The 11,737-nt window shown below is 36.2% G+C and overlaps 3 protein-coding genes across 4 annotated transcripts in view; all 3 read left to right on the top strand.

Moving 5' to 3' along the window:
* LOC111695197 (protein AATF) overlaps window positions 1–1,887 on the top strand; it is a 23,347-nt gene extending 21,460 nt beyond the window's left edge. For both annotated transcript variants that reach the window (XM_023464421.1, XM_023464420.1), the window contains one exon: window positions 1,744–1,887. In XM_023464421.1, the coding sequence (XP_023320189.1) occupies window positions 1,744–1,860 (117 nt within the window). In that variant the 3' untranslated portion in view covers window positions 1,861–1,887. The remainder of the gene's footprint in view (window positions 1–1,743) is intronic.
* Window positions 1,887–5,526, top strand: LOC111695196 (probable RNA-binding protein 19). The gene is made up of 3 exons (XM_023464419.1): window positions 1,887–1,922; window positions 2,714–2,956; window positions 3,325–5,526. The coding sequence occupies exons 1-3, from the start codon at window positions 1,887–1,889 to the stop codon at window positions 5,464–5,466; spliced, it is 2,421 nt and encodes an 806-aa protein (XP_023320187.1). The 3' UTR covers window positions 5,467–5,526.
* Window positions 5,527–6,737: 1,211 nt separating this feature from the next.
* On the top strand, window positions 6,738–10,575 carry LOC111695195 (ATP-binding cassette sub-family E member 1-like; the record flags this gene model as incomplete). Its single annotated transcript, XM_023464418.1, is given in 6 exon segments — window positions 6,738–6,830; window positions 7,126–7,367; window positions 7,370–8,234; window positions 8,321–8,564; window positions 9,169–9,387; window positions 10,321–10,575. Coding segments are annotated over 5 exon segments (1,651 nt in total), but the record flags the coding sequence as incomplete, so codon positions are not given.
* Between the last annotated feature and the right edge of the window lie 1,162 nt (window positions 10,576–11,737).

Here is an 11,737-nt window from a genome sequence, read left to right as displayed (position 1 = left end):
GCATGTCTTAACTTGAAAGGGAGGGTGTATCAAATCTTGGTGGTGAAACATGAAGCCCACGTGGGATGATGTCTTAAGCATTCTAATGCATGAAACCTTTGATCAACAAATCCACAACGAACCCCCCCTTTATTCTTATTTTGTTACCGTTTCCCTTTAAAATAGTTTCATGCATCCATTTTTAACATAACTCCCTCCCATATAATTCAATTTTATATAACTCCCATATAATCCATGTCCGTAAAACTCTTAAAAAAATATTCTCATTCTATTCTAAATTGAATTAATACTCTCAATCATTTTATCTTAATAGTCCTTAATAAAAAATCACAAGTTAGTAGTTCCTGTCTCCTGAACCAATTTTTAATTCTATCTATCCAATTCCTGTCTTCTGAACCAATTTTTACTATTTATATTATCCAATTCTTGTCTCCTGAACCAATAATTACTTTTTTATTAAATTCTTGTCTCTTGAACCAATATTTACTTTTCTATTAAAATTCCTGTCTCCTGAACCAATATTTACTCCTGTGTATTAATTCCTGTCTCCTGAACCAATATTTACTCCTGTGTATTAAATCCTGTCTCCTGAACCAATATTTACTCCTATCTATTAATTCCCGTCTCCTGAACCAATATTTACTCCTGTGTATTAATTCCCGTCTTAAAACTAATGTTTACTCCTGTGTATTAATTCTTGTCTCCTGAACCAATATTTACTTCTGTGGTGTTAATCCTGTCTCCTGAACCAATATTTACTCCTGTATAAATCCAGTCTCTTGAACCAATATTTACTCCTGTATAAATCCTGTCTCCTGAACCAATGTTTACTCCTGTGTATTAATTCTTGTCTCCTGAACCAATATTTACTCCTGTGTATTAAATCCTGTCTCCTGAACCAATATTTACTCCTGTATAAATCCTGTCTTTTGAACCAATATTTACTACTGTGTATTAATTCCTGTCTCCTGAACCCCTAATTACTTTTCTATTAAATTCCTGTCTCTTGAACCAATATTTACTCCTGTGTATTAATTCCTGTCTCCTGAACCACTAATTACTTTTCTATTAAATTTCTGTCTCTTGAACCAATGATTACTTTTTTATTAAATTCCTGTCTCTTGAACCAATATTTACTCCTGTATAAATCCTGTCTCCTGAACCAATATTTACTCCTGTGTATTGATTCCTGTCTCCTGAACCAATATTTACTCCTGTGAATTAATTCCTGTCTCCTGAACCACTAATTTCTTTTCTATTAAATTCCTGTCTCTTGAACCAATATTTACTCCTATCTAGTAATTCATGTTTCATGAACCATTAATTACTTTTCTTTCAAATACCTGTCTCTAAAACTAATGATTACTTTTTTTATTAAATTCCTGTCTCTTGAACCAATATTTACTCCTGTGTATTAAATCCTGTCTCCTGAACAAATATTTACTACTGTATAAATCCTGTCTCCTGAACCAGTATTTACTACTGTATAAATCCTGTCTCCTGAACCAATGTTTACTCCTGTGTATTAATTCCTGTCTCCTGAACTTCCCCTATCTATTACATTCTTGTCTTTTTACTCTACTCAAATTAAGACTTGATTTAGTTTTCCTGAAATCCGATCAGAAATGTTGATAAAATGTACAGAATTTTTAAAATAATTTATGAAAAAATTGTCTTCATATCTTTCCAATTTAGTATTTTTTCTAATATTTATTGTTTTAACAATTGTTGTTTTGTTTCTAGGTTAGATATGATATCCATGCCAAGCTGGTGAACTTCATGGCTCCGATGTTTGAAAGGATGGAGCGGGAGGAAACAAAGAACGAACTATTCTCTTCTCTGTTTGGAAAGCGGAAATAAAATAAATTTTTAATATTTTCAGAAAAATGTCGAGATTGATTGTTAAAAATTTACCTCTTCAGGAATTTATTGTGAAATTTTGACAAATAAATCAATCGTTTTTTTATAAAAATAAGGGAATAAAAAGAAAAGGCTGAACAGAAGAGTTTATAGAGGTTTTGTTATTATTTCGAAAGGATTGGATCACTATAATAGAATTCATTCTTTGCATAATTGTTCTATGGTTGAAGCATGAATGAACACATTGTTTCTATTTTGTTTTGAGATAGTCTTCTGTAGAATTGTGTTTGCTGTAGAAAGTAAATATTACGGGATTCTTCAGCTATTTTAAAATACAAATGATACACAATATTTAAAAAACGCGTTTTTAAACTAAAAAGTAAAATATGAATGAATGCCTGTGCGTAACGGTTACATTGCTTATATGCTTTAACAGGTTTCATTTAACTTGATAAATTAAATAATCATTAGGTTTTCAGCTATTAGGCTCAGACATTGTTCCTTATTAACAACTGCAGTCTACATACGACAATTAAACGCGATGAAAACTTACGTTGGTTTCGATCATTCTGCGCTTAAATGTGCTCTTAAACCCAAGAAAGGGCATATTATGTGAATTTGAAAAGATTAACAAACCCCCTAATATGGTTAAAGATTGCACAAAACACGGATCAGAAAGGGGAGTTCAGCGCGAGGATACCTGAAGTGATCTGAAACTGGGGGGGGGGGGGGGGGGGGGGGGGGGAACGGCGATAATGTCGAGTGCATTTCCGGTGTTTTGCTTTCCCAAAGATTCCACTTAATTTGAGATTGCTGGTTTTAACAAGTGCATTATCACAATATAGTTCTCTAGATAACTGAGGATAAACTAAGAAACAGCTTCAGCACCAAGGGAACTATCACTGATCTCCAGTTGAAGAAAACCAAGGACGGGAGGTTCCGCGGGTTCGCCTTTATCGGGTTTAAGACCGAAGATGAGGCTACAAATGCTAGGGATTACTTCAACGGAACCTATTTCGGAGCTGCTAAAATTGATGTTCAAACCTGCTCAGATCTGGGGGATGCGGTTAAATTTTCTAAAAAGGATTCTAAGCAAGTAAGGAATCTAAATATATACATTATTTCAAGAAAAAAGAGAACAAAAAATTTATTGTCTTTTCTGAAAAATGTACATATATTCTGAGAAATTACTCACAATGTAAAAGATTCTTCTATAAATTATAATTATTTTAAGTTAATGTTTTTTTGGAATTTGAAAATGTAATCTTGTACATTGGAAGTCACATTGCGTTTCATTCACTCCACTTCTCCATAATTTTATCAACAGTTTTTGAAACCTTAGTTATAAAATTTTCAAAGGTTCAACTTTTTATCTCATTTTTCACCTTAGCCCATATTTTTTTATAATAATGTAGTTCTTTCGTTTTTGTGTGTTTATGATAAGATAATGAGTGAATGTTTTAGGAGCCAGAGAAAGAAGTAAATGAGAAGAAATCCAAGGATCGAGAGAAGAAGAAGAGTAAAAAGGAAGTAAAATCCATCCTGGAAAAATACAAGGATGATCCGAAATTTCAAGAATTTTTAAAAGTTCACAAAACAAGTAAATCTGAATCTTGGACGAATGATTCAATCCTAGAGGTTGCAAACCTCTACTCCGGGAACAAGGAGAATAAGAAGATTGAGAATACCAAGTCGGAGGCGGACAAGGAAGAGGTTCAGAAGAAACCTGAAAACAAGGAAGATTATTTCCATGTTAAACTAACAAACCTTCCTTATAGATTCAAAAAGAAACACGTGAAAGCGTTCCTTGAGCCGCTGAAGCCACCCTCAGTTCGTCTACCGCCGAAAATTCATGGAATTGCATTCGTTGGGTTTAAAACAGAGAAGGAACGAAACCAGGCTTTAAATAAACACAAGAGTTTGTGGGAGGGACAACAAATATTTGTTTTTAAATATGAGAAGAAGGAGATGGTTGAAGCAACTGGGACGGGTTCTAACTCAAAGTGGAAGGAGCAGGAGGAGAGTTTAGTAGGAGCTGAAACTGTCGGTGAGTCAGGTCGGATTTTTGTTAGAAATTTATCCTACTCCGTGACAGAAGATGAACTGCAGGAACTTTTCTCCAAGTACGGTCCGCTTACTGAGGTAAACCTTCCTGTGGATAGAATTACAAGACGGAGTAAAGGGTTTGCGTTCATTACATTCATGATGCCAGAGCATGCGGTGCAGGCTTTTTCCGATCTGGACGGTTCCACTTACCAGGGTAGACTTCTTCATCTCATCCCAGGGAAAACTAAGGAGGGAGAGGATGATGAGACGGAGGAGAATCTTGGATACAAGAAGAGGAAGGAACAGAAGGAGAAGAAAGCTGCGGGGCAAACCCACAATTGGAACTCTCTATTCCTAGGCTCCAGTGCGGTTGCGGACATCATGAGCGAGAAATACAACGTTGACAAGGCGGACGTTGTTCTCGGAGACTCCGGCGGTAAATCGGCGGCGGTTCGTCTGGCTCTAGGAGAGACTCAGATTATTCAAGAAACAAAGAAGTATCTTGAGGAAGAAGGTATCATTCTAGAGTCATTTGAGAAACCTCCAACATCGAGATCAAAAACAGTGATCCTTGCCAAAAATCTTCCAGCTCACACTCCACCGGAGGAAATTAGAGATTTGTTTTCAACATACGGAGTTCTCGGACGGATCGTAATGCCTCCGGCAGGTATAACAGCAGTTATTGAATTTGCGGAACCCGGAGAGGCGAGAACTGCATTTACGAACCTTGCATACACTAGGTTTCACAATACTCCTCTCTACCTGGAGTGGGCTCCAGAGAAATCCTTCTCAACACCTTTCTCTGAAGTTCCAGTACAGAAACCTGAGAAGGTTGAAAAAACTACCACAGAACCTGAGGAAGAAAACGAATTGGAATCTCCTGAACCTGAAACAACATTATTTGTTAAAAATCTCAACTTTGACACAACAGATGAAGGATTAAGAAATCATTTTACAAAGTGTGGTAAGATATTCTCTGCTAATGTTGCAACTAAGAAGGATACAAAATCAGGAGACAAACTGTCGATGGGGTTTGGTTTTGTTACATATTGGCTGAAATCCTCCGCTACCCGTGCACTGAAAGAATTGCAACACAGTAGGCTGGATAACCATTCTCTGGAACTGAAGCGATCTAATCGCGCTGCGGAGAAAGAAAAACCTTCCCACAAAGAACCTTCAGTTACTGGAGAACCATCGACTAAAATTATGGTGCGTAACGTTGCTTTCCAAGCAACTAAACAGGAAATTACAGAAATTTTTAAAACTTACGGAGAGTTAACAGCTGTACGGTTACCATCTAAACTCTCCGGAACTGGGTCACACAGAGGATTCGCTTTTATCGAGTTTGCTACCAAGTCCGACGCGAAGAAAGCCTTTTCCGAATTGAGTGGAAGCACTCATTTATACGGGCGAAGACTTGTGTTAGAGTGGGCGGAGGCGGAGGAAACTGTAGATTCGCTCCGGAAACGGACGGCGGATCAATTTAATGCTGGAAAGTTGTCTGCTAACAAGAGAACAAGATTTGAGATGCCAGACGAGAAAGTTGAAGATGAAAATTGAGAAATATATCTTGTAACTCATTTATGTATTATGAAATTAAATTAAATTTTTCCATTTTTCTTCGAATGATTTACTCGAAAAATAATGTACAGTGAAGTTGCATAAAAATAAAATTAATTGAATAATGTTTGAAATTTCTAGAATCTTTCCCTTTCTCAGACCGATTTGCGGCATCTGCCCAAGTTTCCGGTGTGCGTGTTTAAATCAAATCTAACCTTTCACAATACTGTGTGATTTGTCCCAGCTGAGGGAAACTCTTATTGAAACAAGATTAAAAACTACCTCTCGTGCCTTCATCTGCCATTTTTATATTTATAAATTCGCGTACTTGATTGCTTAAGATCAGTCGGGGGTACGTTGTAAGAATGCTCCCCCCCCTATTTGTTCGTTCATTTAATTCGTGAAAATAGATTTACACTCAAGATTCACAATGGTACCCCTTGGAAACCTTTATCTCGTCAGTTATGTGGAAGACAGTGTCGTTTTTCTAGCTTGTAATTGGTTTGATTCTGATAATTTCTACATTAATGTTTACCTCAGTAGAAATGCGCAAGAAACTTGTTTAGAAGCCAGGGTTTTCAACTTTTTTTTCCGGATAATTTTTGTGTGCTAGTATCAGTGTGATATATTAGTAACTTTCGGAAATTAACGGCGTAACCTTTCTTGCGTGATTTTTAAATAAATCTGGGTGTGATATTTAAAAAAATTCTGGGCTGATATTTCCAATTGGAATTAATCCGGAATTAAACTTTTTTTGTGCAGATCACACACTGCTCTGTAAAGTATCAGGGAGGCAGATTTCTCTTAATTTAGAGAAAAGGTTTCGCCGTTAGTTTCCAAAAGCTTTTATTTTTATTCTGAATAGTTCCGAAAGGCCTTAACGGTCCAAATCGATTCGGGAAAAATTGGAAACCCTAAGAGAACCCGTAATTGAAAAGTTGATAATCTAATTTATACTTGATCAGACAAAGCATTTAGGGCTACCGTTGTGTATTGAGCATATTCATCTTAACATTGAGGGTTACTTGAAATCATATCAAAATTTCAAAAATTCTAATCAGTAATCAAGTCATATGTATATCTAAATATTTGAAATTTATGAAAACCTCTTCAAAATGTACAATTGTTGTATATTATCTTTTTCGTTACTATAAATGTATGTTATGAACCAAATATAGAATTGAATAATAGTAGTAATCAAGTCTTAGGTCGTACGAGCATTGTTATATTTTATTCATGAACTTAGTGCAATTCAACCATATTTTTTAAAGGATTGCTACCATCTCCGAGGAGCTGTGTATTGGATGTGGTATCTGTGTTAAGAAATGTCCGTTTGAAGCAGTTACCATTATCAATCTGCCGAGGTACAAATTCTTAAACCTTTTTATCTTCACCTTCACTATATTCGTTCCCAATCTTGTTTGCGTTACATTTTTCAGTATTTTCTCTGATCATAGGTGTAAATTAAAGTCGATTCTGTTACATTTTTCAGTATTTTCCCTGATCATAGGTGTAAATTAAAGTCGATTCTGTTACATTTTTCAGTATTTTCCCTGATCATAGGTGTAAATTAAAGTCGATTCTGTTACATTTTTCAGTATTTTCCCTGATCATAGGTGTAAATTAAAGTAGATTCTGTTACATTTTTTCAGTATTCAGTAATCTGGAGAAGCAGACTACGCACAGGTACTCTCAGAACTCCTTCAAGCTCCATCGTCTACCCATTCCTAGACCCGGAGAAGTTCTAGGTCTGGTTGGAACCAACGGTATCGGGAAATCTACTGCTTTGAAAATCCTGGCAGGAAAGCAGAAACCCAACCTGGGTCGTTATATCTCGCCCCCAGACTGGACTGAGATCCTTGCCTATTTCCGAGGTAGTGAGCTCCAGAACTACTTCACCAAGATCTTAAGGCCGTCATTAAGCCTCAGTACGTGGACCAGATCCCCAAGGCCGTAAAGGGATCCGTTCAGTCTTTGCTAGATAAGAAGGACGAGCTGAAACGGCAGGGTGAGGTTTGCAATATCCTAGATTTGAACAACGTGAAGGAGAGGGACGTACAAGATCTTTCCGGAGGAGAACTCCAAAGATTTGCGTGTGCGATGGTTTGTATCCAGGCTGCGGATATATTCATGTTTGACGAACCTTCCTCTTACCTAGACGTCAAGCAGAGATTGAACGCTGCTTTCGCAATCCGTAATCTAATTGCCCCAAATAAATTCATTATTGTGGTTGAGCACGATCTCTCTGTGCTCGACTATTTGTCCGATTTCGTTTGCTGTCTATACGGTGTACCCGGAGCTTATGGCGTTGTTACTATGCCCTTCTCAGTCCGGGAAGGAATAAATATATTTCTGGATGGGTTTGTCCCGACGGAGAATCTCCGGTTTCGAGAAGATGCTCTGATTTTCAAGGTTTCTGAGAACGCTACGGAGGAAGAGGTAAAACGTATGACGAGATACGACTATCCTCATATGAAAAAAACTATGGGAAGCTTCACTCTTGAGGTAGACCAGGGACAGTTCTCCGACTCCGAGATCCTTGTTCTTCTCGGAGAGAATGGAACCGGGAAAACTACATTTATCCGGATGATGGCTGGAAAACTACCACCGGATGAGGAGAGTGGAGAGATTCCGTCCTTGAACATTAGTTACAAACCACAGAAGATTTCCCCTAAATCTCAGGGTACCACTAGACAGTTGCTCCATGAGAAGATTAGAGATGCTTACATTCATCCTCAGTTCATCGGAGACGTCATGCGTCCTCTTAAGTAAGTATTTGCAACTCTTAATTTTCATATTCCTAATGTAATCAGTGTATTTTTGGCCGTTCGGTTTTTTGATATTTTTTATTCAGGATCGACGATATTATCGACCAGGAGGTCCAGAACCTGTCTGGAGGAGAACTGCAGCGTGTCGCCATGGCGCTCTGTCTCGGTAAACCTGCTGATGTTTATCTAATCGATGAACCATCGGCGTACCTTGACTCGGAGCAGAGATTGGTCTGTGCCAAGGTGATCAAGAGATTCATTCTGCACGCCAAGAAAACCGGGTTCATCGTGGAGCACGACTTCATCATGGCAACATATCTTGCGGATAGGGTAAGAACAATTTTCACATTTCAAGCGAGCTTAAAAAGTTAAAACATTAAACATATTGCAGCAGTACCCTATGGAAAATTTTATTCTTGTCAGAACAAGGCTGTTTTTGTTATTGATCTCATAAAACCATATACATAGAGAGTAAATTGCTGTAAGAAATTTCTGATATATATAAATTCTAACTTTAGAGTTTTTCAATATATACATCAGTATGTTTTAAATGTAGCTTTGTCTTTTTTTCGTTAATAAAAGTTTGAAGAAGAAATTAAACAGAAAGTATTTAATGTGGAATGATCTTTACTTTATATGTAAAAATTAACTGATGAATTATAGCTACAACATAAACTGCAAAATAGAAAGACTACATTTAATCAATCTGGTGGATTCCAAGTAGTCTCTCTATTCTACAGTTATATGGGTCTCACTATATTTTACAAAATATTTGTCCAAAGAGAAAACGCTCTCGCTTTCCTACTAGAAATTTTGGCATAAATATAGAAGAGCTGTTGTTTTCATGATTGATTTTATTACATTAGACATTATTAAGAATAATAAATGAAACTCGTCGTGTATCTTTGTCGCCTAATTGTTTTATGTTATTTAGGTGATCGTGTTCGAGGGAACTCCATCCATCTCCACCAAGGCCAACGCTCCCCAGTCTCTGCTCGGGGGAATGAACAAGTTCCTCCAGCAGCTTAAGATCACGTTCAGGAGAGATCCAAACAACTTCAGGCCTAGGATCAACAAGCTCAACTCTATCAAGGATTGTGAACAGAAACTGAACGGGAACTATTTCTTCTTAGAAGATTGAGATTAACCTTAGGTAGCATTACAATAGTTTTAATCCACACATTGTCAAATGTTTGTTCCCTTATACAAGTACACAAATGGTCGTTTTCTATAAATATACTTTGATTGTTTTCTTTTCTATTTATATCCAAGAAACTCTAAAAAAGACTCAACAGATGGAGCCCAGGGAAGGTGGTTTATGGGTGTTAAGAATTTCGAATTTTCGTCTTTTTTATAGTTTTTTAAAGAAAATTTGCGAAAGATAGAGCAGCAATTGAAAATATAAATTGAATCTTTAAGCGCTCAGAGCTGAACACTTTGGAATGAGATTGAGATATCCTTAATCCTGGATATCCCTACTGTATAAAAGTTACGTTTGATAACAATTACAGATACAATGCTATATCGATTGAATTAAAGTCAGCTGTTCACAAGCCGGCTTTTAGAGCTTTTAAGCAAATACAAATTTAATCATGTTCATATGAACCTATTAAAAATATTTTTTACAAATTTTAGGACTATCATCATTTTAAACGAGTCTTAACAAACATTAATCCAAAACTTGCATTTATTTAAGCGATGTTTAGTTCAATTGATATGACACAATTGACACCAGAAAAAAACCGGGTTTTCAAAAGTTAAAGAGTACATCTTAACATGATACGCTGATATGAATTTTATACTTCTTTCTTGGATATCTAATGCGTATAAAAAATAATCTCGGGTTTTGTAAAGCCAGGAGTTTAATCATTAATCTTGATATCCACCATTCTAAAGTTTTCAGCTCAGGAAGCGTAGAATAAGAAAATAAAACGTTATTTGAATTGTGTGCTTAAGTTTTATTTCGAGACCAAATAATAATAATAGTTTTTGAAGTAAGGCATAAAATGTTTTTTTGCAGGTCGGCCTGTGTTTTTTTAATTGTAAAAATCGATACCTAATAATAATTAAAATGAATGCTTCTCAGGCAGGTTATCTGAACCATGGGACGGCTTACATGGATCGTGGAGCCGGGATCTTGAACTGAGCCTGGAAGGTTGGGAAGGCTCTGAACTTGGTCTACTAATCCTGTATCTACCGCCCCACTGTATATCTGGGTATGGTTAAGGGGTGGTAGGTTGGGATCAGCAACGGTTATCCATGGACTAAACCCGTTCAGCTGCTGTGATAATATTGTATTCGTCCTTATCCTTATCGTCAATAAAACAATTCTAGCAATTTATTTTTGCATCTGAACAGAAGCTACATGTTTAATTTGCAAAATAGGACAAGTGCCAATTTGGCTCAGTTTCATTTGCCATAATATTTTTGCCATAAATATTTTTGTCATAATTACATTTGCCATAATACATTTGACATAAGTAACACTTGCCATAAGTCACACTTGCCATAATTACACTTGCTATAAATACTCTTGCCATAATTAAAATTAAATTTGGTTTAAATTAACAAACATATATTTATATATTTTTACAGTTGAATACAAATTACAAATCTAATGCAGAGACAGTTCATGAGCTATCAGGTTTAGGTACTCTTCTATGGGAAGAGTATTATACTGTAGGACAATGTTAGCAATCCTCTCACAGGTTTGAGGAAGAAATTAGGTTTCGAATTCTATCTGAGCACATTTTAACCGAACATTTCCAATATTTCACTTCTGTAGACGAGGCATTGGCTGCAGTACATAGGTGTAGTTGTTGCTGTCTCAAACCATTGGTTTACCCTTACTTGTGGTCTCAAAGGTCACCAAAGGGTCCTCCATTGTGAGAAAATATGAAGCTGAACTTGTGTCAACTGTTCTGTTTTAAAACAATGAGAAAACTAAAGTTGGGAATTTTCATGGGAAAATTTCCCGCATTTGCAATAAAAAAGATAGATTTATATCTTTTTAAAAGTTAGAAAATTATGACAAACATATTTATAGAAAGTATAATTATAGCAAGTATAATTATGGCAAAAGAAACTGAGCCGCCAGTTTATCTACTGTTCAATTAAAAAGAGCTCGAGCATGAAAATCTTAGCTTTCTTAAAACTAAAATTCGAAAACAAACTGCCCTGCAATCTGGAGTAGAGTACAAACAGCTTCTCCTTTGATCAGGATAGAAATAAAAATTCTAAAATGATTTATTCAAAAAGCACTGAATAATCCTTTACACATTTATGTTGGTAACAAAAATTGGATTTTAAGCCAAATTTCTCCCCTTTTTAAATTCTTTCTTTTTTCTTTTCATTCTTTGTTTTCTTCATTTTACAGTCTTGGAAAGTGTTCTCCACCCATCACGAGTAAAAGGGGGGGAAGGGCCCAATGTGACTCCCCTCTCTACAGGCCTGTTAGATACAAAGGCGTCAGCTTAGTAAAGTTACATCGTTATACGCTATAT

Source organism: Eurytemora carolleeae, unplaced genomic scaffold, assembly GCF_000591075.1.
Source record: "Eurytemora carolleeae unplaced genomic scaffold, Eaff_2.0 scaffold173, whole genome shotgun sequence".
Lineage (NCBI taxonomy): Eukaryota > Metazoa > Arthropoda > Copepoda > Calanoida > Temoridae > Eurytemora > Eurytemora carolleeae.
Note: the sequence above shows the minus strand (reverse complement) of the source record. Positions and strands in the feature narration are given on the sequence as shown.